The sequence below is a fragment of the Grammomys surdaster genome, unplaced genomic scaffold, assembly GCF_004785775.1.
Source record: "Grammomys surdaster isolate TR1022 unplaced genomic scaffold, NIH_TR_1.0 126036, whole genome shotgun sequence".
Taxonomy (NCBI): domain Eukaryota; kingdom Metazoa; phylum Chordata; class Mammalia; order Rodentia; family Muridae; genus Grammomys; species Grammomys surdaster.
In genome coordinates this window covers 864,486-888,760 of record NW_021620849.1, presented here as the reverse complement: position 1 = coordinate 888,760, position 24,275 = coordinate 864,486, and the positions used below count along the sequence as shown (strand labels likewise).

The window sequence follows — 24,275 nt, the reverse complement described above, 5'->3', positions numbered from 1 at the left end:
AAACTGTTGTTTCATCTTGGCCGAAAAATTTACTTTTCTTCTTGATCATATTTCTTTCCTTTCAGTTTCATTTTTGGAAGATTTTCTTGAGTTCTTAAACTCTTCATCGACTTCAAATGCTCATGATAGAAGTTTTCAATGACCCTTTCCTGCCTTCAAATTGTTCACCTAAGTATTGCCTTGTTTTATACTTGTGATGTCCTATTTACCTCTTAGACGGTTGGTCCTTGTATTGGTTTTCTGTGCCTTTTGCCTTGTCCACTGCCTCCATTTCCTACGGGCTCCTGACTGCCCGTCTTGCCTGCGGAAACTCCTCTGAGATATCTGGTGGTCTCTCACACAGCACTGTCTCTCTATATTTAGGAACTGAGCAGTGGAAAGCTGAAAGGATTCCAGGTTCTGTGCATGAGGTTGTCATGCTCACTGTCAGCTTCACTGGGAAATGATTCCAGGGTGGCTTTTCATCAGGAAAAGGAAAAAAAATGTCAACATCTGGAAGCCTTCTTTCTGACTTTCTCTGTGGAAGGGTCTTCTCACATCCTTAGTACTGAGATGAGTGGATATTGGGAAGTGGTAGGCAGGCTGTGCACAAATGTAATTGCTCTAGGAACAGGAAGAAAAGGCTGAACTCTGTGCTTCTTCCAAGCACACCCCTGTGTCTTTTGATTCAACTTCTATAGGAATACATTGATCATCTTGAGTGGTGGGTACAAGGCTATGGCCCCAGGTATTTTGTTAGGCGTGGGCTCCCTTGTCATTTTCTTGTGCATCCCATCCCTTAGGCCATGAGCCTCTTTGGAAACCTACTCCTGGTACACCCTCTCCCAACAGGGTACATGCCAGTGATGCTTTCCTGTTTTGTTCTGAGTCACTACCATCCTTTGATGTATTTTTTTCAACTTCCCAAATGTTGTTAAAATGTCTTTCTTATTCCCATCTCTTTCTCCGAGTGCACTAATATTTCTTCAATTCTTTTGTATTTTCATGATGGTTTTTGGGGCGGCTAACACGAGGGCTTAGTGTTCCTCATTTTACTGCAACTCATCATGAAAGTTTTTCCCAATGAGTTTCCGAGGAAAGCATTTGCAGGGCCACATTCCGTTTTGCAAGACAGGTGATTACTCTGGGAATTTGGGCAACCACTTATTGCCACTTCTGCACAGAGTCTCTAGACGCCATCAGCCATTTGTCACGGGTTGGAATAAGCCTGCCTGTGCTGACGGAGTGGAATCCAGGGTCCGCCGTCTGCATTTACCAGTCTCCCATTTAGTTCTGCCTCATTGGTGCTTCACCTCGCTGTTTGATGGGAAATATTCTCTCCATAAACTTCAGTAAGATGTAATGGATTTCTGCAGTGGAAATATTGTTCAAGCTGCAAAACCAAATCGCAGCAGGCGCTTTGTCTGGGGACCCTGTGTCTAGCAAAGCAGCCACTTAAAACGCCAGTTGTACGAAGCCACAAACAGTCACAGCTAATTCCCTTTGCAAGGGTTTTCTTTGTATGTATGGATGAATCACACCACCAAACACAATCATTGTTCTGCTAAGACTGCAGCATTAATTATCTCTGTCAACTTGTGCTTGTGAGTCATTTACACACTGGGTTTCCTCTTAGGATTAGAAAATGATGGAGTGGGGGCAGGAGACTCAGTTGGAGAGGATGTAGTGTGTATACTTTGTAGTCACTGGGAGAATGTGGATGTTTCAAGAGTAGGGCAGCTATCACAAGACTAACCCTGATATAGTCTAACTATAGCCATTTGTAAAAATATGGTGTAAGAGAGGCTCAGGGCAACACTGAGTAAGGAAGACAGTGCAGAGTCCAGCAGAAGCCATATCATACCCTCTGGAAAGTGAATGGCCATGCTGAAGATCATGGAGCCTCTAATCTCCTAATCACAGGTTCTGGGTCATGGCTGTACACTAAATACACTAAAACACATGGAGAACATTAAGAATCTTGATGCCCAGGTGACACCCCAGATTGCTTGAATCAGAATTTCTGGGGTGACACTCTGGAATTTTGCATACATGCATGTGTGTGTATCTCTCTCTCTCTCTCTCTCTCTCTCTCTCTCTCTCTCTCTCTCTCTCCCTCCCTCCCTCTCTCTCTCTCTCTCTCTCTCTCTCTCTCTCTCTCTCTCTCTCAGTCTCTCTCTCTCTCTCTCTCAGTCTCTCTCTCTCTCTCTCTCTCTCCCTCCCTCAGCCTCTCTCTCTCTCTCTCTCTCTCTCTCTCTCTCTCAGCATGTGGTTGACATTGGGTATATTCCTTAATTATTACTTTCTACCTTATTTTCTTTAGACAGGGTCTCTTACCAGAGCTTGAGCACTATGGCTAGCCAATAAGTCCAAGGCATCCTCTTTGCTCTGCCTATACAGCACTGGGATCATAAGCATTTACCACCATGCCAGGCTACCACCATGCCTGGCTTTTATGTAGATGCTGGGGACATAGGGCAGGTCCTCATGCTTATGAAGGAAGAGCTTTAGCAACTGAGCCATCTCCCCAGCTCTTCAATAACAGTGATATTTTTAATGCTCCAAGTAGAGGAGGGGTTCTGTTTTTAAGTCTTGTTATTTCTGTATAAACAAAGAAACTTATGAGCTTTATTATTTTGAACTAATTTGGGTTTGGGAAGAAATTAAAAAGATTTATGTCATGGTTATTCCAATTCATTTTTATTTTGGAACAATTTCTATGACCGAGAGTCAGTTATTTTTAAGGAACAGAATTTGGCTGGAATTTTCAAAGTTGAGAATTCAGGAAAATTGAGCAATACTTATCTAATGGATATTACTCTTCAGAATATATGATAGTAAAATCGTTAAAAGTCTGTGGGCAGGCCTGGTACTGAGTGGGTGCAACCTCTCTGAGTCCTATGTCTCTTATGCTTTGTGCAGGTCCTGTGGCTGTTATCAGTGGAGAGGAGGACTCAGCCAGCCCACTGCACCACATCAACCACGGCATCACTACACCTTCATCGCTAGACGCTGGGCCGGACACAGTGGTCATTGGCATGACCCGCATTCCAGTCATTGAGAACCCTCAGTACTTCCGTCAGGGACACAATTGCCACAAGCCAGACACATGTAAGTAATAGGATTGGATTCTGTCCCCCCCCACACTTTTCTTTGTAGGGGGGGTGGTATGGAAGCAAACCATGTCACTGGGGTTCTGGAACCTTCTAGGGTAACCTTTCACCTACCTACCTCCCACTTTCTAGGAGACCCTCCCTCTCTGCCTTTAAGTGCAGAAAATATCCTGGATAAGGGGATGCCAGTGGACAGAATCCCTGGAGAAGGGAGGGCCACAGTCTATGTTTAGTTCCGTCTTTTATTCACCTGGCTCAGCATTGCCCTGAATAAGGAAAGGTGCTCCTATAAGGCAGGGCACACTAAAGAGGCTGGTCTTTTCTGCAGACCCAGCCTAGCTGTTAAAAAACATGGCCTGGCTTTGTCTATACAGCAGCCCCTGAGGTCATTAGAAGATCCATACAGGTCTCCATGGGAGGGGAAGCCAGTGAGGGCAATAAGTACCTTTGAATAGAAATGAATCCCTAGCTGCCCAGCCCAGTCCCCAAAGTATACACTCCCTAAAAACCTTCCAGCTCAAGCTGTAGGAATCCCCTCTTCCTATCACCTAGGGCAACTATTTCCTCTATGTTTCTCCCCTCCTGTTAGTTTCAGCCACTTTCTTTGTATTTTTTCTGAGCCCCTGCTAGGTCCACTCTCAGCTCCTGAAGCTGCAGTAGCTTGTCCCTCCAGCCAACATTGTTTTCCTTCCTGTGTCCCCAAGCTCAATGTGCCCAGTAATATGAATGCACAGCGTCTCCCCTTCACACTGCTCCTGCCTTCCAGGGAATAATCCACTGCTCAGCAGAGTGCAGAGATACCACTAGCGAGCAGGGATACCAGGAAGGGATGGGAGTAACCTGTTAGGGAAAGGCCTCACCATACAGACAGAATACCAAAAGGCTGTGAGTGGCCCATTCCAGCTACCAGAATTCCCACCAGTGGCTTCTTCCCACATCTCAGTCTGGGTTAGGCCTAGGACAAAGGTATATTCTGGTCTTGTTCATCCCTCCCTGGTCTGAACTCTCTGTACTTGAGTCATACTCTTCAACGCTCATAGCTCTTGCTGCTGCTGCTGGGACTTCCAGTAGCCGAGTAGGTCTTGGGTCATCCCATCAGCCTTTACTTCCATTTCTCTGGCTCAAGATTTTTAGTAAGCCTTACCACACTGAGCAGGGTTGTTCTAGTGTCAGCTCAGGCCATTGTTTGCCTCCATATCTAGAATCTGATGTAGTGTTTTGTCAGAGGCTTCCTGTGAGTATTATACAAAGGATACCTGGGTTCTAGATCAAGGTTGAGCATAGGGAAGAGATAAGGTTTCAGATCTACAGTATAAAACCATACAAAGAACAGCACCACTACTAAGCGCTTGTCTGAGATCAGGCTTGTCTGAACTGATAGGGGTAGCCAGGAAGGACAGTCTTCTGTAGTGTTCTTTGGCCATTGCTGTTTTGGATATAAATGTTTTCACTGTTGTTTGAGGTAGTAATTTTCCATAAAGTCCCTGGAGACAGTGAATTAGAAAATTCTGAACCTATGCACCCAGAGAAAATATTGGTGAAATTCTGCTTGCAGTATTTTATCATCTAACCTGTACATAACCTTTCATGTTGTGATTTTATTTTTTAAAACCACCTTAGTTAACAGATATGGCCGAGTCATTTACATATGACTCAACTAATGGCTGATCAACTCCCATCTTGTACACAGACTTCCCTGTAAGACATATGGCCACTATCTTCTGTTTGAGATCATGGAATGGTATTTCAGAGCTATGCTTAGATGCCATTTTAGGGCAAATTACCAACAAAAACACCAAATGTGAAAAATGCAGTCTGGAATAGACCACCAGAAGAGTGTACTTGTTTATGGTATAAAAATTGGAACAATAATTTTAAAACATGTTGCATGCAATAAATATAAGTAGTTTTATCTATTAATTAAAAGTGTACATACACGCCTATCTGCAGACACACAATTAAGGCCCTGTTTAGCCTTTGCTGGAAATGATCATGTAGAGACATTGGTTTCTGAATTACAAATGAGCTTTAATGACCAGGCAAATTCCCAAGTACAGACTCTTGACTGATGAGTGTCACCGCCTGCTGTAAGTGGATGCTCTGGTCTGTGGATGTACAGAGTCTGATCCTAGGGTCATATCTGTTTACTGGAGCGTTACGTAATCATGCCATCAACACAAGTATAAGACAAGGGTGGATCTAACGTGTGGGAGGGAGGGAAGTTTCTTTTGAGACGTCAGGACCTTTGTCCCTTGGGAACTTAAGAGCTGTGGAGAGAACTCTGGGACCAGTTGGGTGTCCTTGGAAGTCAGGGTAAATCTTACAGCCAAGGAGCCACCATACCATGAAAACCATGGAGGATACAGAGCTCTCCTTTTGGAACTTGTCCTGGTGTGTGAGCCAACATGGCCGTCTAGGGGATGAGCAAGTAGAGGTTGGTGGACATAGATTCTAGGCTTCTTGGCAGAGACTTGGCTTGGAGGGAACAAACAAAACCTTATCACAAAAAGATCATGGATTGAATCCAATTGTCCAAGCCCCTTGACTACAGGAAAAGTATCTTTTTAGTGCTGAAGTCAGTCCATTTGGCCCTATCAATACATAGTGGAAAAATAATTATTCTTAGAAAACATGTGTGGTATGATAAGTACTTTGTAGGAGCATTATAATTGTATTTGGCTGATTCTCCTGTGACTCAAACAAGCAGGGCCAGAAAGGCAGAGAGGCAGTGAGTCTCTGATTCTCAAGTTCATCCGTCAAGGGAACTAACTCTGTGACACAACCCTATGTATAATGAGATACCATCGTAATAGTTAAAGCCATATGTGCTTTGGCACATCAATAGGCAGGAGCAGCTACAGTGCTGTATACAAGACTGGGACCACACCTTTGGAAGGACAGTGAAAATCAGGGTATTAAGAGACCAAATTATTCATATGGTGGATCCCAGGGTGTGCCCCATCTGATTCCCTCCCTTGTTCCATTTTAACATGTATCATTTGGGAGTGTTGTAGGGACAGAGAGCTTCCTGACTACAGGCCTCATTACCCATCCTCTACAACAACAGATTAAGCTCAGAGTGCTTTTTCTCCTTTATTCTTGTGTTTACCCTGAGTCATGGGACCTTTCTGACCAGAATGATTAGGATGCTGGTTGGCTTCTTGCTTTCTATCTGTCTTCAATCTGGTCCACAGCATTTTTCATCGCATGTCAGGCTGCAAGGATATTTAAAGATCACCTGGTACCAATCCCTTATCAAGATGCTTGCATCCCCCTGCGTGTGTCCCTGACAAATGCTCTGCATTTGACATTGTCTTTATTCCAAAATGATTCAGCCTTTACAGGATTCTGAAAGACCTGAATAAAGATACAGCTATTTGGCCCTGTATAACCAACCTGAGTCCAGTAAGCCCTTTGTTATTTATGTAAACATTCCCAGATTCACAAAAGCACTAGACAATGGATATAGCTTTCCTTGTGACAAAGCTGAGGGTCTTGGGCTAGATCTTACTGAATCAGACAGAATGGACCTGTCCAAATGGAGATGGTGAAATGTGTACATAGCAACATTAGGTCTTAGATTATTTTTGTGTATCTTGTGGGCCTCAGTAAAGTCAATACTTGGAAGGCCTGGACTTGCTATCATTTACAGAGTTAGGCTTCTACTCTTTGCTATAGGCTGGAGAAAAGGCATCCTTGTTGTCTGTGAAACACAGGGTTCTCTGTCTGTCCCTTTTCTTAGAACCTAATCTCTGTTGAGGAAACAGGCTGTTGGCAGGGGAGAGAATCTGCTTCCATCTCCATCATCCCTTTGGTCTTCAGGTGTCTATGTCTGCCTTTGTTCCCAAGTAGTGTTATCCACTTTCCCAGGGTCAGCACCTCACCTCCTGCAAACAGGAATGTGTCCCCAAGACTGACTTCTCCTTCCATTATCATTCTCCAAGACATGTTTGTCTGTTTCTTTCTACTCACCATGACAACTTGTGTTGTTATGGAACTGCTAGTCCACTTCTTGAGCCACATCCCCAGGATACTCAACACTCTTTCTTTGATCTCTTTGCACAGCTGGAGCAGGTTTCTGAGTCTCTAACTCCTCTTAGCATCTGTGCACCATCCTGAGAAGACTTTAGCTTCTCCACCAAATATACCCTTAGGAAGGACTTGTGCTAGGCATTCTTCAAGACTCTAGAAAAGATGAAGCAGACACACACTGCTGTCACCTTCTCAGTTTTACTGCTAACCATAGCTAATCCCCAAGACGTCCCCCTACTTCCTAGATCTTCCTCACCCCACTGTGCCACGCACATTCTGCTTTTGGCTGTTCTATTGGTTTTGCAGCCTTTATTCTTTCTTTTCAGATTGGCAATTGTTTCCTAACTGTTGTATGTAATTCTTGTTTTGAAATAACACTCTCCTCTCTCTCATATACAGCATTGCCCTATACTCTTTTCTTCCTCAATATTCTGTGCCATAATGCCACTTCAATCCAGACACTTGTTCATCCCTCCCAGGGTCACTCTATCCCAATATGAGTTTTCTTTCTTGCTTCTTTCTAACCCATAGCTTGCAGAAAACACCATGTACCGGCCTTGGATGATTTTACACCAGATGCTCAGTCACCCTGTCACCTCTCAAACAAGTGTGTACTGTTTCCCAAACAGGGATTTACTTTCTTTCCAGTTATAGCACTTCTGTGATATAATTGCCCCCACCCATGCATGCACTCTCACTATGTGTTCATGCGTATGTATGTATGTGGGAGGTTAGGGGACAATTTTGATTAGCACTCCTCAGGCTCCAACCATGTTTATTGAGATGGGGTCTCCCCTTGACCTAGCATCAGCTGAGTACTCCAAAACTGAGCCTAGGATAATGAAAGCAACAAAGAAACACCATGGGACCCATCATCTGTCTTTATTCATCAAACCAGTTACCCAGAGTTCTAGACATCCTATAACCCTCCATACCTCGTGAACAAAGGGAGCTAGCTTGCATAGGAGTGAGGATAGTTTGTGTGTAGTATATTCAAGGTTTACCAAAGTTCTTAGACAGAAGACTGGGTCAGTCTTTGTCTGGCACTTATAACCTCTTTGATTACAGACTCGAGATGCTAGGGACCATGTCTTCAGGTGAGGTAGTAGCTACTCCTGGCATTAGATAATTGTTTTCTTCTTATAATGGGTTTAAAATGGGCAAAAAGTAGAGTTCCCACATGTTCCCATTTATTCCTCCTCCCTACAATGGTTTGTTTCTCTATCATTGAAATCTGGCATGAGTGTAGTTCGGTTTTGATAAGTGATAGCATTATGATAATATTGAAAGATTACTGTTAGCTAAATTCCACAGTTTTCAGTAGGATTGTCACTTGGTGTGTGGCAGTTCTGTGTTCTGATCTAAAAATCCTTTTTCATGCCCCAAACCCCTAGCATCCACTGATCTCTATATTGTTCCCATTTTGCGTGACACATGTTTTCTAGTTTTCATATAGTTGGAATCACAGTGTAATTAGCCTTCCAGCTTAGCTTCATTCACTTAGCAGTATGCCCCTAAAATTCCGCTATGTCTGTCCATGTGGGGAAAATTTAAGAAGGCTGCCACAGCGGCACAAGCCCCAGAGGGGCTTCCGCCTCCGTGGCAGGTCCCACATTAGGGAAGAAGTCCTATGGTTCCAGCGGCCTGAGGACCTTGTCGGAGGCAGGCCCCAGTAACACGAAGTCCTTGGTTCCAAAAAGGTTTATTGTCATGGAGGATAATAGATGGATCTAGGCGTACCCCCCAAAACTCAGGGCAGTCCCGAGTTATATAGGGAGGGAGAAAGGGGGAGGATTGGGGGAGGATCTGGGGGAGGCATGTTTAATTTGCTCTGCCCTCTGGCCTTCATTAGTATGTAAATCCCTAGGGCCTGAGGCCTATAGCCTGGCCTATGTGACTCTATGGAGATGTGACTGCTTTTCAGGATCCTGGATGATGGGAGGGACCGAACTCCTGCCGGTTCTCGCGGTTCTCACGCAGAATTCCACGCAGCAGAGTCTGCAGAGTCTCGGGGTTCTAGGCACCTGCTCAACCATGACCCAGGATACCCTTACGAAGTCCCACATGTCCATAGCCTGATAGCTTACTATTCTTCATTATCAAGTAATTATCAATGCGCTACACTTTTACCACTCACTCACCTACTGAGGGACATTGTATTGGTTTGTTTGAGCTCCAGCTCAATAGCACAAAAAGCACAGAACCCAGACAAGTCAGCTTCAAACAACATGAATGTGTTGTCATAGTCTGAAATCAAGATGTCGGTAGGGTATTGTTTTTTCTGAAACCATTTCAGATCCTTTTGAGCCTCTCAGTGTCTGATGGGACAGCCAGCATCTTGGCTGTTCCTCAAATTTGCAGATGAATCATCCCATCTATCTTAATGTGACTTCCAACAAGGACAGTAGGCATATTAAATTAGGGGCCACCCTACCCCAGTGTGATCACTTAAAATAATTATATCTGCAGTTTCCATACTTCCAAATGAATTCACATTCTAAGGTACCTGGAGTTAAGGCTTCAGAATGAGTTTTATTGAAGTGGGCAATTAACAGCTTCATTATTTGTGGTTTCCCATTTGGAACAATAAAGCCATATAAACATTCAGGTGCAGGCTTATGGGTGGACATAAGTTTTATACTTATGTGTATAAATAATTAGAAGTAATCTGGATCATATGCTAAGAACATGTAGCTTTACAAGATACTGTAAAACTGTCTTACCAAGTAGTGGCACTAAGGCAGGTAGTTTCTGGTTTCCCTTAGACTTGCCTCTGCTAATCATCTCCTGTCTCAGATTCTTTGTGGTTGTGCATTCCCATTCTTTGCTTTTTGAAGTGTCTTCCACTCTGAATTGTCCCAGAAATAGATGCTAATATAGTTCTTGTGGATGTTTACACAGACTAATGCACACCACTTTCATCTTGTCATGGTCGAAGGCCAGTTGGTGTGCTCATGTCAGAGCTGGTTCCTTGGCTTACCAGTGTGTCCGAGCTTTCAGTGAATATCAGCAGAGTTTAGTGAGTCTTTTCTTGTGGTTCAGTTTCAAGCTTCTGATTAGCCCTTCCTTTTTATGTATCCATCGTTTTTTCTAAAATTTTATTTTATTGTTTTTTGAGACAGGGTTTCTCTGTGTAGCCCTGGCTGTCCTGAAACTTTCTCTGTAGACCAGGTTGGCCTCAAACTCAGAAATCCGCCTGCCTCTGCCTCCTGACTGCTAGGATTAAAGGCACATACTATCATCACTTTCTTTTCTTCTTTGCTTTTTCTGCCATCTTGCCAGTGTCTTCATTTTCTCCATGTAATGCTTTCAAGCTGGTTCTCCAGTTTTAATTTTCCTTGTGGGTTTCCATTTTGAAGGATGGTCATGCATTCAACCCTGAGCCCCTCCTGGCTGGCCAACCTCGTGCTCATCCCTTCCATCTATCACAGAGGACATGGAAGCTCTACCTGACGTCTTCACAGCATCCCCCCATGAGATTGCCAAAATTCTTTGATCTGTTGGTTTTCTGCAAAGTCCTTTTCTCTTTTGTTCACCTACTTAGTTTACAGACATCTACTGTTCTCATGCTAAGTGTAGAAGCTGGGGCTAGAGTGCAAATTCCATCCTTTATATCTCTTCAGCCACAATACATCTGCTTAGGGGCTTAAGCCCTACTCATTTCCCCAAGACAACATCACTATACACTCTCCCACTCTCATCTATGAACTTTCCACACCAGGAAATAGAGCCAAGGACACTCAAGTCTGTGGTCTTTATGGAGTTGAGTAAGTTGTTTGTCTCCTCCTTTGCTCCTGGGCTTATTAGTCATGGAGCTTGCCTTTTCTGGAAGAGAAACTGCCAAGGCTGGTTTGCCAGCTGCAGAGGGGAGCGCAGAGCCTGTGTGTGCAATGCAGTATTAATAGTGCATCTGCATGATATAGATTTCTGTCAACCTCTGTACTAACAAACATCGCTTAGCTCAGGGTAATGATAGGTGTTTATTCCCCAGCCACTTAGCTCAGCATCATAGACTTGAACATGAAATATGGAAAATGGGCTTCTTTGTCTGGGAAGAGCAGACCCCTCCTAGAGCCAGTATCTGAGGCCACAAGAGCAGCTGCTGCTGCAGAGGCAGTGTGTATCTTTCTAGCTTTTCCTTCTTTGGAATTTCAGACTGGCCTTACTAATGGCAAGAAGGGGCTCTGGTTACAGAGCTGATCTGGGAGCTCCCTGAAGTTGCAGCTGAGAAAAGAAGGTTACCATATAGGGGGAGGGATGCTTCCTGGTAAGGGGTAGGACAAAACTGGCAAGGTGTGACATGGAAGGGATGAGACAGATGTGCAGGTGTGGGGTTCAAAGGTGCTCCTTCTTTCTTATACTGGTTGATCTTGACAAGCACCCTTAGCGGAACCATGGGCTGAATCACGATGAAGGCATCAGTGACATTTGGCTATTAGACTTTGCCAGTGGTTGGGCATTCCCAGGCTCAGATTTCCAGACAGTAGATCATGGAGCATTTTAAATGACTGTAAGCTAGGATTGCTCATCTCTGTTTCGCTTTCATCCAATTTTCAGGTTTAATTGGGATGTTTAGCAGATCTCTGAGAGGTCTGTGATGCTAGGTTTGGTACACCCAGCTTCCTTTCTATTTTGAAGATCTGGAGAGTGCCAGGATGGGACATCTTGGGAGTCAAGGGAATTAAGTCCTGTTAATTAAGCTGGAGTGCAAATATAGTCACACACTTGTCTTGTGGCTCTCTACCCTTAGGGAATAACCATTTCTAGACACAAACATCTATATCCTCTGGGTATGGTATAGCTCAACTATACTATTTTGTAATAACACCCCCCCCCCTCCATAGGGACATGAAACTAAGTATCCATACTCATTCCAAATGAGTTTAAAGCCCTAAACATACTGAACATGCACTTCAAAGTGGGCTTCAAAGTCCACCAGCACAAAGAGACCTATTCATGTTCATCTCCTTGGGCCAAGGCAACCTGCTTTTCAGTTGATAGCTATGACCTCGTCTGTTCTGTACTTCACGGCCATAATCACATACTTAAAGTTAGAAACTGCATGCAGTCATGCTAATTAAGTAATGAGTTATAATTATGCTCACTGTAAATACACAGTAATTGGATAAAAAATGTACTTGGGGGATAAGGATGTACTTCATGGTTGAAGGTGAGGAATGATAAGGTCTCTAGCCATCCTGGAGGGGTGTCAGTTTGTAGTGCAATGTGAGCCCATGGAGATGTACCCAGCAGAGGCAAGTGAGCAGGGTGTGAAGTGGGTACTTTATTTCCTTTCCAGAAGCCTAGATGCAGCAGGACTATCTGTCTTCCTGGTGCCTTCCGGCCTTAACCTTGTCTTTAGGGAGTGGGAACTCTAACTTCCCTCCTGACATTTTTTTCCAGTTCAGAGTTTCTCAGTAATAAGCTTACTTTTCTTCGTGACCGATTTCAGATACAAAGTCTGTTTAGGGATGATGATGATGATGATTATGATGATTTACTTTCGTTGTAAGTGTGTAGAGGAGGTAAGAGGTGGACACTGAGCATCTTTCTCTATGATACTTCATTTTTTGAGACAGGGTCCTTCACTGAACCTAGCATTAGCTAGATTGGATGAACACAAGTGAGTAGAGATCCACCTGGTTCTATGCCTACCAACCCCAACTCTACTCTAAGGTTCCAGATGGGTGTGACCAACCTAGCATTTTTATGTGGTGCCGATGATCCAAACTTGGATCCTTGTGCATATGCAGCTGGCATTTTACTGACTGAGCCGTCTCCTCAGCCTCAGCCACTGATTAGGATTTTTAAAGGGTGATAATTCTAAACTAGTTGAGACACACAGACATCAGACAGTAATTCAAAGATGGGCTTTATAACTGAGCTAAAGATGGTTGCTTGGACTTAAAGTCAATATGAGGAATTTGATGCCTTTCCTAAGCCTTGAACTTATGACACACAGGTATTGCTGCTGCTGAGCACATTCTGTCTATCCTGTTGTAGTGAGAGGGATCAAAATTTGCATTCCAAAGTCTAGAAATGCACAAAAAGACTTAGCACACAGGGAATTCTTTATGAATCTTGCCTAGACAAGAAATGTGATGACTGATGATGAATTCTGCCTCATTCCTCAGAACAATCCCTTGCCCTTCTCACCAAATACCACAGACACGAAGGGAAGGACGTGGGAGTTACCTTCCTTGTTGTTAAGAAGACAGAGACACTCATTTTAGGAGAAGAGTTTGAAAAATCAAGAAAAAGTGTCTACAGGACTGGGAAGATATCTTATTAGTCAAGAGAGCTCACTGTGCAAGCACGAGGACCTGAATTCAAATCCTCATCTAGGCCTGGCTTTGAATGCCAACAACCCAAGCCTTGGGGATGGAACCAGGAGGATTTTAGGTACTTGCTGCCCAGCCAGTCTAATCAAAATAGTGAGATTTTGATTCATTCAGGGGGCAGTGTCTTAAAGGAACCTAGCAGAGAGCAGTAAACTATGACAGTGCCCATTCTCCTCTGGCTTCTGCATACGTGCACACACGTGCATGAATACTCCCTCCCAAACACAAAAGAGGAAAAACTCTTTGAAAACGTAATGAAAATAATAAAAACAAAGTTAATCTACTATTTAAAAGAGCAGGAACCATCTCTCTTCTTTGTTTTTTTTTTTTAAACTTTCCTGGCTTCTGTTGTTGCTATGTGATAAATACTCACTGAAGATTTGAAGCTAGGAGCTTCATATGAGAGAGAACATGTGATATCTGTGTTTCTGGGTCTGGCATTCCATGTTCAATGTGCTCTTTTCTAGCTCCATCTATTTACCTGCAAATTTTATGATTTTTACCTTGGGTGGCTTGGGAAGTCTGGACAATAGAAGTTATGATGAGCAGTAATGATATCCACGGTCTCCAGCTTTATTATAGCCATCATCAGCACGTCCATCTCACATGGCTAGATTATGAAGATGAGGAGAAACATGCTGAAATGTGTTCACGGGTCTTAGTTTTTTACAAATAATTTTTAGTTTAGAAGGGCTGGAGAAAGAAAAGAGGCCATATCCAACCTTGAGGGGAGCAGGTCTGCCATCATTAATTGTAATCACTATTAGGATTCTCTTTCCATAAGACCTGTCTAGCAGAAAATTATTATCATTTTCACCATTTCTAGTACCTGTGAATGCTCACGCATCATCTAAAGATGATGGGAGATGTGGCAAGCATGCCAGGATTCTCTTGTTCACTTCATACTCTATTCCTAATGCTCCGTCACTAAGACTCAAAATTCTACTGTCTCCTTGGGTGGGAAGCCAGGAGCCTAGTTGTCCTTGCATCTTCTTCCAACTTCCTTTAGTTCAGGATTTCAGAAACAATGCAGAGAGGGATGCTAACCGATATTTCCTCTGCGCTTCCCCCAAATTCCATGATCTAATAAGTTTGGGAACATTTATTACATATATGTCTTCCTATGGCATTCTTAAGTCCTGGGCACTAAAATTATTTCAACATTCCAAGAAGGACATTGGCCTGGATGGAGTGACACATCTTTAATTCAGCGCTTGGGGAGTTCAGGCAAGAGGATAGAGATTTGATGTCATCTTGACTCAAAAAACAAGTCAACAAAAATGACCTTGGGTCTTCAGTTTTCCCAAATGTATCATACCATGAAACTTGAGTCAGAGCTTTGCTTGTCATTGTCTCTGTGAATAAGAGCATGCAGTGGGCCATGTTCTGACCATCCTGGAGTTCAGTGTCTCCTTATTGCCTTCAGGCAGATGATGTAAGTCACTCTGAAAATGTCCAGATGGGCCTGATCCCTTTTGGCAAAGATAGTATCATATTTCTTCTTAAACCTTTAGGGGGGACAGGAAGAGGCTGCACTCAGTGGCAATAATCAGAGTTAGAATGTGGCACTCTTTAGGATTTCAGGCAGAGTACCAACAGGCCCTGTTCACAGGGATCAGGAGTCATTTTGTGTTCTGTGCCTAGGAGTCTCTGCAGACACTTCTGACATAGCCTGACCTCCATATCAGGAGACATTGGTCATAGCCAGAATTTCACTTTGTTCCTTATTTCTGGACAGATCTGACATTTCAAGTGGGAAGTCTCTTAAGGAAAAGGGCAACCCAAGCTCCAGGTAACATTCAGGACCACTGTTTCCCAGCCACTGTGTTGAAGGTAGAAACAAATGCTCCCCTCTGGAAAGAAATATGATAATAGTCTTGGTACTGAGTGGTTGAGTCAAGCTCTTACAGTTGAGCGAGTAATCTACACCACTGGTCAGAGTGGATCTTTATTCATCAGATTTGGATGTGAGTTGTCCTAGCTTGCCTAGTCAAGTATTACTTGACTATGGTCAAGACATAAACCCATTGTATATTTTAGGAAGGAAAAGGTAGTCACCATGGCCATTATGTTATGAGATGAACTGCTACGAGAATTTGAAAATCATTGATCAACTTCATATAGTCAGCACATATCTGATTACCCTTGCTTACAACTATCATTACAAGTTTTGCTAGGAATATCTTCTCAGGGACTCATCAGGTTAATGTTCCCCAAAATGTTATATTTTCAAAGTTTGGAGTTATTTTTCAAAAAGCTAAGAACTTTCCCCCTCTGCCACCTTAAGCAAATCCAAGAAATAACATTTTATTACTCAGATCCACAGCTGTAGAGATATTCCTAGGAGTCAGAACTATAAAATGTTGGGTGTCAGAAAATGGTTGATGCAGATGAACACAAGGCTTGGGCCAATTTCTTTTTGGGTTAATTGGAACTGGAAAGCTGTGGACTCAACTGGAGAGCGCAAAGAGATCCACAGAGGGGTTCATCTGTTCTCTCAAGTCTTTGGTTTACTTTCCCCTTTAGTTTTGCTTTGTAAAAGCTCATCTCTCCCATACACATGTGTGGTACTGCTTATGTGCAGTGATCTGTGGTCTCCTGTACCTGTGCCAGTGCAGGGGCTTTTAGAATCAGGGTTTAATGCCCATTACTGTATCTTTAGATACAGGAAATAGTAAATAGCCTGAGTCTTGTTCATATTATGAGCATGTCTCATGTTTTGAACGTTTGATTATATTGACTGAGATATTTTTATCTAAAAATAATAGGCCATAATTCTGCCCCACTGGACTCATATAATAATAAATTTGATAATTATTTAGAGCAATTAAATAATAAAGAAAGGTTCCAAGTTGGACTCCAGCTCTTCTGTGTTGGGATTCTCTTTCCTATCCCTTCATTGGTTTTGATTTACCACCATGGTAATACCCCTCGTGGTTTGAGATTGAAATACTTTTCCTTTTCTTTGTTCACTGGGAAGAACTATGCCACATATTTATTCTAAAGCCAGCCACTCTCAAGCAGAATGGAATTACCACAAACACTTTAGGCTCCTGAAGAGTCTCTTCTGGGTCTGGAAATAGAACTCATTTCCTCTGAGGTATATGCCCTGTATGACCATGTGAAGGGAGTGAACACCATCACATAATCAAGGTTCTGTCAGGAGAATGTGATAGTGACCACTAGAGATGAGGGGAGATCCCCAGTCCCCCTCAGTGAGTAAAGTGTGCTCATCTACATTTCAGACATGCTAATGCCTTTACTTCTTAGAGTGAGCAGAAACCCTATGAGGTGCCCATAGCAGAAAGAAGAGAGCACTGAGCCCATGTGTCTTTTTAATATTGTATCACTATCCTCGTAGAGAGATGGTACTGATCATTTATGGTTGCTGTTGTCACTATGGGGCTGGTGGCTTGTAATAATTTCAGGGGTGTGCTTAAGAGCCCAGGCAAGAATGTCTACACTTGGGTTTAATTGAACCTGTTTGTGAATTTCTGGGAGCAGGTTTGGGTATAGTTTTTAGGAAGTAGATGGGAGTGGGTGGATGGTGAACAGTGGGTTAGAAAGGAAGAGGAGGTAAGTAAGTTCAGTAGACTGAAATCTGACGGAGGGGCATTTCTGAACTTGGAAGTCCATTATCTCAATAGTAGTGTCTAAAACAGTGATTCTTGTTGGTTGGGCAGTGACACACTGAAGGTAATGAATTAGCCAGTAGTTTAATTATTACAGAACTCTAATAGGCAAGTACTATGGCTGTCCTTATTTCCTAGATGAGGAGGAAACTGAGACAAAGGATGTAACATGCTAGAGTCCCATAGCTAGGACATGACAGAACTGTGACACACGAGGCTTACCACCCTATTTGTCTGTCTCAAGCAGTCTCTCCTGCATTAAATTAGCTAGGAATGAAATATGACTCCTTCCTTTGACAAGGAGGGATTATCTAGGAACTCAAGAAAGTTGAGGGACTTGTTCAAGGACACTTGGTGATCAGTTCCAGCCTCACACATGTTCAAGCTCCTCTCTTCTAGCTCAGGCCTGATGTCTGACCTACACTCGCACCTCATCTTTAGGTGCGAGTAGACTAAGTGTCTTCTTGGAGGATTTCAGACATGTGCTACTTTGGCTGGCGCAGTACTGATTTTCAAGCAACAGAGTTAGTCTCTTTTTAGTGTTCCTGGGCTCTTATGGGACCCAACACCACCCTCATTGCCAAGACAGTCTGGATTTGCCTCCTTTGAGGGAGGCAGGCTTCCTGGAAGATAAGTTCAGTTACAGATGGATGGGAGAAGTAGTACAATAGAAGGGAAAGATCAATGTCCTCAGAGCCACCATCTCTTGTGTCATGCCAGAGTCTCCTTGGAGCCCATCCCAGGAGACTGTGTAGGTTAATTTGTTACCCAGACTGTAACCAGCCCTCTCCCCAGACACAGTATTTGCTTCTGCCTCCAGACCTAGAAATGCTGGTGATACAGCAACTCTTCCTATGGGATTCTGCTGAGTTGCGAGGCCCTAATGCCACTGGTAATGAAGAAGTGTTGGGACAAAGCTCCTAATGGCTCATTGATTGGTTGAATTATGCGCAATGTAATTCTGAAAATAGATTTTAAATATGTGCTTGGGGATTTGTGGGGATTTGTTACCAAGGAGTTTTAACTCAGTCGTGGCTGATTTGACAAAGACATCAGCACTGAAGGAGAGCTAGATTTTTGGACACACTGTTTATCTCAGTAAGAACCTTCTCCAGAGGCACTACAGGGTTCAGAGTGCTGATGTGGGGACAGATGTAAAATGGTTTTGAACCTCTCAGCAATGGTTGTAAGGAGTTTGATTTGGTTGGACTTATCACTCAAACTCCTTAGCGTGTGTGTGTGTGTGTGTGTGTGTGTGTGCCTGTATGGGCATGGATGTGCTAGTGTGTAAGTATGAAGGGCAGAGGACCTCATGTATTGGTCTGCATCTTGTTTGAGACAGAGTCTCTCTTATTCCCTCTTTTATACACCCAGCTCACTGGCCCATTATCTTCAAACAAGCCTGTCTGCCTCTGATTTCTCAGTAGAGATGAAGTGGGATTATAAACAGTTATGCCTCTGTTTATAATCTGTTTTCTGGGTATCTGAAAAGAGGTCTTTCCTGTTGAGTAGCAATCATTTTACCCACTGAGCCATTGCCCCAGCCCCTCTCTCCCTTACTACTTTTAAGGTGGAATGAAGACAATATACATACTGGAATTTCCCTCTTATCCTTTCTGAAGTTAAGGACAACAGAAGTTTCCTAGTTCCAAACTCTCACCCATCTGAAGCTACTGTTCACTGGGAGAAACAAAGGGAGGTCTTCCTGGAGGCTTAGCCTTTGGGATAGTGAAGCAGTACCCCACCTAGCAGCATCTCTGGATCCAGGCTGTCAATAAAGGAAGTATGCCTCAGGGGCTGGACTTTTATCCCTCACTCATGTTTCTTTCTGTCAGTACCAGAGTAATTTGGAGATGATAGGAACATGAGCAGAAACTTTCCTGTGAGGGAAAAACCATCAGCACATCACACACCGAGTTCTCCCAACATGCCTTCTTCTCACTGTGTCTAAATGGAGCCATTGTGCCTTCCACTTTGGATGCAAGGTGGGTCTGAAACAAATGAGGGCAGGCGAATATGAGCCTTCTGAGGAAGTTAGAGTGACACTGCATTTCTAAGGGGAGATTACAGTCTTCCATTTTAACCTCTGTCACAGAGGGACTATAGCACACTTCCCTAGGGTAGTTTGTACTCAGCTAGTCATCAAAAAAAGCAGCATTCTTAAGGAAAGGGGTGGGGAACAAAATCTAGAGGAAAAAAAAGCCAGTGCTCTGCTCTAATAAAGAAATTACTGACGTTCTGCATTATGAACTGTATTAATTTTTAATGGCTGAGAAAGGACTTGATTTATAATGCATCCTTCCCGGCTGCAGAGCCTGTCCCCAGCTAATAAATAAATGACAGGTCTCCTGTATTAAAAGTATTCATCATTTTACATCGTTGGAATGTAAATGGTGAGAGGCAGTGAAGGAGAGACCCCTGGGAGGGGGCGTGTCCTGCACCCAGCTGGAGAAGGCACTGCTAAGTAGCTTGACCTCTGAAAGGGAACTCCATGCACCCCTTCCTCTTAGGTTGCAGCAGAGTGACCCAAATATATCTCCTTGTTCATGTAATCCAGGAAAAAGATGGCAAAATGGGGCGATAAACCACTTAGCAAAGTTCACTATGCAAGTGTAAACTCCTGAACGTTAAACAAAACTGTCTATGGCTTGTTCTCACATATCCTGAGCAAGAGTTGTTAGGGGGTCCCCATAAGGTTCTTTAAAATTGGCTGGGATGACTTTTTGAGTATCTCATTCTTGTTGACAGTAATCTGTGACTCACAGCTGTAGGTTTCCTTTCTGGGAGGTAGTCTAGTAAACGAATAATCAAGTGACACTCAACATTTGTGCATGGGTCTTTAAGAATACATACTTAGTGTAAATATTGGAGGGGCATCAGAAAAGTTAAAAAGAAGGAAAGAAGAACCACCCCAGACTACATGCAAAGGCAAGTAGTAATAGATGGTGTTTGAGTTCCAGCCCCATTTTCTTCATATATATGCACATGTAAGCAAATAACACAGTAACACAGACAAAAACCAACATGCACGCGTATCATATGTAAAGATCAGACTGCATTTTGCATATGGTTTTAAAGTCCAAATTTGTTAAATTAACAACATTTCAGAGACCTTTATTTCAAGTCATCAAAAGCGATGCAGCTGGGCTGGGGTGATGGTAAAATGGTTGCCTCGTAAGTGACAATACTTGGTAATTTGTGTTATCCTAGTCCTGGGGAAGTAGAGACAAGTAGAACCCTGGGCTCTCTGGTCAGCCAGTCTACCTTATTTGGTGAGTTGTAGGCCTGTGAGAAATTGAGTCTAACAAAAAGAAGAAAAGAAAACCCCACTAACAAACAAACAGCTTGGACAGAGCCTAAGTAACAATACCCAAACTTTCATGAGCATACACATGCACCCACATACACATGTACGGACCAGCGCATACACATATATACAAACACACACATGATGCAACCATTTTTAAAGCTATGTGTATGTGGCTTGGCAGGATTCCCCAGTGGTACCATTGTGGAGCTAGCAGCAAGCCAATGAAGATATATCCTTTTGTTCTCCATGACAATGCCAACTGGAAAGTAGCATCTGTGAAAAATAAGGTTAAAGGATAGTTTGTGTGCAGAGTGTCTAATTATGGAGCAACCACTGTGCTGCAGACTTAGTGCAGCAGGCTGAGGGATAAACAGAGTAGGCTCTACCTCAAGTGATGGAGTCTACACTCCAGCTGGGGAGACCATAAATAGTTCCTGAAGCTACATGTATAGTATAACGTGTGTCACAGAAACCTGCAACTGAAAAGCTGAGTGTGCTTACAGAGCAACTGCTTGTTTAAATTAGAGGAACAGAGATGTGGGTGAGGGCGTCGTAGAGGAGGGGGTATTGGAACTAGAAAGTGATGGAAAAAATTGAACAGGTTGAGTTGCAAAGGAAGGGCCTGCCAAGTCACGACATTAGTATGTGGAGGAAGAGCAGTGGATGGTATCTGGGCTTTAAAGATGTGGGCTTGGAGGTCAGGGTGACTCTAGGATAACCACTGGTAAAGATGGAGCCTATAGATACATGGAATCATGTTATTAAACAATTATATAATTATGAATTTGTAAGATTTATATTTAAATAGCTCAAACCTATATTTATCACAGTGCCTACTGCTGATCTCTTAAAAGTAGGTTATGACTTGGGTGGGGGTGGGAAAGAGAGAGAGAGAGAGAGAGAGAGAGAGAGAGAGAGAGAGAGAGAGAGAGAAGCATTCTTTAAGACAGATGATAGAACAGTTGTAATTTCGGCACTCAGGGGAATGAGGTAGAAGGGTTGTGAGTTCAAGGCCATCTTAGGTTACTTATCAAGAACTAATCTTGGAAGAAAAAATTTTTTTAAAAAAATACAGAGATCAAACTAAGTAGGTTATTCAGAGACTGATTCAAGTGGATAAAGAAGACCCTTGCTCGAGGAAGGAATGAGATGAAATCCCCCCTTGGGTATGCCTTTCATCACAGAGGCAATACTTAGAAAATGAGACTTAGCAATCTCTGCTAGCAAGTTCGACTCCTGATTTATTTATATTGCCTTCAGAGGCTTATAAAAATGGAAGTTTGCCTAGATTTTGAAACTAGCATTTCTGTCTGTTCACATAGAAATTTATTCCTTCATTTGTTGTGCACAGTTCTAAACACAGATAGATCAATGCTTTTGGCTTTACAAAAAGATAAAAAAGTAAAAAGCCCCTGAGTTGGAGAGGCAAAGGCTCAGGGACCACGCTGCAGCAAAAAGCCTGCTCCTATGTCTCAGGAGCAATAAGCAAGGTAGAGACCCAGAAGCTGCTAGTCCTCAAACACTTGGGGTTGGGGGGGGCATCTGTATTTTCCTGGTGTTGAAAAGGAACTGTGCACGATCAGGTCCTAGCTGGCCTCAGTATTATAACCAGACACTTATATTAGAAATATGATCCTCACTTGTACTTTTATGCTTTCAAGTCTTGGACCAAAAATTCTTCCAGCAATAGGACTTGGCTCTCAGGCATTTTCCTTCCTGTTCATCCATGTTCTTTTACTGACGTTCCTTATATAGCACAGAATTTTTATTTTCTTACACCTGAAAACAAAACAAAAGAAAACAAAAACTCCTAAGAGTTTTCCTAGATGAGGAGATAGGAGGCTAGGCCACACATCTTAATGACATTAACCCACATACATGTTTGGAAGAAAGGACAAATGTAAGGCTGGCAGCTCTTGTCTCTCGGTATTTCTCACATCTCCTGAACCTGTAAGTGGAAATGCAATCTTTTCATTTCTCCCAAAGAAGTTGATTTTGTCTGGGCCATTTAATAAGCAACGTTTGACAAAAGTGAACCGTCTGGCTCAGGTGCAGTAATTGCTACAGAAATTGGTTTTAGAGTCTTTGGGGAATTCTGCAGTTGAACCTTATCAAGTACAGTTTGTTCCAACACTCCTACAAATTTTAAGACCCTCAAATAACTTTCTGTTTAGAGCTCTTTTGGGTTATTTTAGGAAGTAAGCTTCAAGGAACACTGCCTCTTGGCCCCACCAGCTCCTAGAAGACATTACTATCAATATTTCTTTGGGTTTCCTGAACCCAGACCCGGCTGCTATTTGAGTCTTTGAACAACGTATCAAAAGTCAGTTACGTGTGATGGATCTTTGAGTAGTGTTTTAGTTCTTAACAACATTGAAAAGAAAGCAAGCCTGTAACTAAGCACCTGTTTGATGCCCATGTAGCTTTCAGGCTACTTCCTGCTGTCAGCTCACAAAGGAGATTCATTTCTACTCCTCTATTTCGAAATGATTTCTCAGAATTTATAGTGGATGGACAGCATATGGGGACTCTTCTTTGCACTGTATTGTGGAAAATTGATTGATAGTGTACAACCAAGGATATGGCTTTTTGCTTATGGCTTCTTAATCAATTAGCCCAGGTGGATAACCCATTCCATATAGGAAATGGACCAGGTTTTCATCCCACACCTTTGCTGTTTAATTATGCCTTGATCCAAAGGAGGACACTGTCAGTGGTCTTAAGCTTTCTACTGCAGAATTTAAGGAGACTCTACGTCAGTGCTTCTTAAAGTCCAATCCCCAGACCAGAAGCATCAATCAGTACCACCTTGGATCATGTCAAGAATGCAGATTCTCAGAATGTACTCCATACTTCTGAATCTTAAACTCTGGACCATGGACTGCACAATCTGTTTTAACAAGCCACACGCTTGGGGGGATTTGTGTGTGTCTAAGTGCAAGAAGATCTCTTTAAACTCTTTGTGCTACTTTTCTAAGTTCCCTTGTCCTAAAATTGTTGATGAAGTCTAGGTGTTTGAGTACAAATGTTGATAGTATATTTTAAATATTATTTGTCTAGTAAACATTTGCTGCATATTTAAGTTCCAGATTCAATTGCATGTGCTGTGAACACAGGGGAAGAGTGGGTCATCTTGATGTAGCTGCTTTCGTATGATTAGTGGGGTTTTTGTCACTGTCATACAAGCCAGAACCCTAACTTGCTTTCTCATCTCTTGTCTTGGCTCAACCTGTGACTTCAAAGCAGTTATTGAGACCTCCAAACAGAGAGGTTTATCAGACTTAGAATCATAATAAAAGGGGAGAAATGGGTTAGAAGCAGTGAAGGTTTGAGCATCCGGGCTTTGAATGGCTACTAAATCATCTGTGAGTCTCCTGGGACTAATGGAGGACCTGTATTGTTGAGTCTTTGTGTGTATAAAATGAAGGGGCAGTAGGAGGAGCTTGAAACAGCTACCTGCACTGAGGAAGCTGCCCACAACTTCTAGCTGTAGGATGGTGTGATGGTCCTCTGCCTTAAAGAGTATCGCAGTGGGTGCTTGATCTTGTCCATTTGTGATGACATCAACTATGAATGACACTTTCCCCTCCATGGAGCAGTGCATAGTAGGAAGTGTCTCCCTGTGTCATACTGATTTGATTTGGTGGCTGGCTGTATTGTAGCTTCAGAGCATATGTGCCTTTAATTATGGCTTTGCAGAGGTGACCACCCACTATGACCCAGTCCTGAAATTTCACTTCATTGTCAAGGTCAAGGAGGTGATTTCTGTGTGAAAATATCAGATTAGTAAGAATGTAATCATGATTCCCCAAAGTTCTGAAAGTACATGCACACAGCAAATATCCTTTAATATATTGAATTTAGATAC

General features: G+C 42.9%; 1 protein-coding gene across 5 annotated transcripts in view; it reads left to right on the top strand.

The window, feature by feature from the left end:
* Window positions 1–24,275, top strand: part of Ntrk3 (neurotrophic receptor tyrosine kinase 3) — a 377,280-nt gene that overhangs the window by 209,644 nt on the left and 143,361 nt on the right. For all 5 annotated transcript variants that reach the window (XM_028754779.1, XM_028754778.1, XM_028754777.1 and 2 more), the window contains one exon: window positions 2,902–3,090. In XM_028754779.1, coding sequence (XP_028610612.1) covers window positions 2,902–3,090 — 189 coding nt within the window. The remainder of the gene's footprint in view (window positions 1–2,901; window positions 3,091–24,275) is intronic.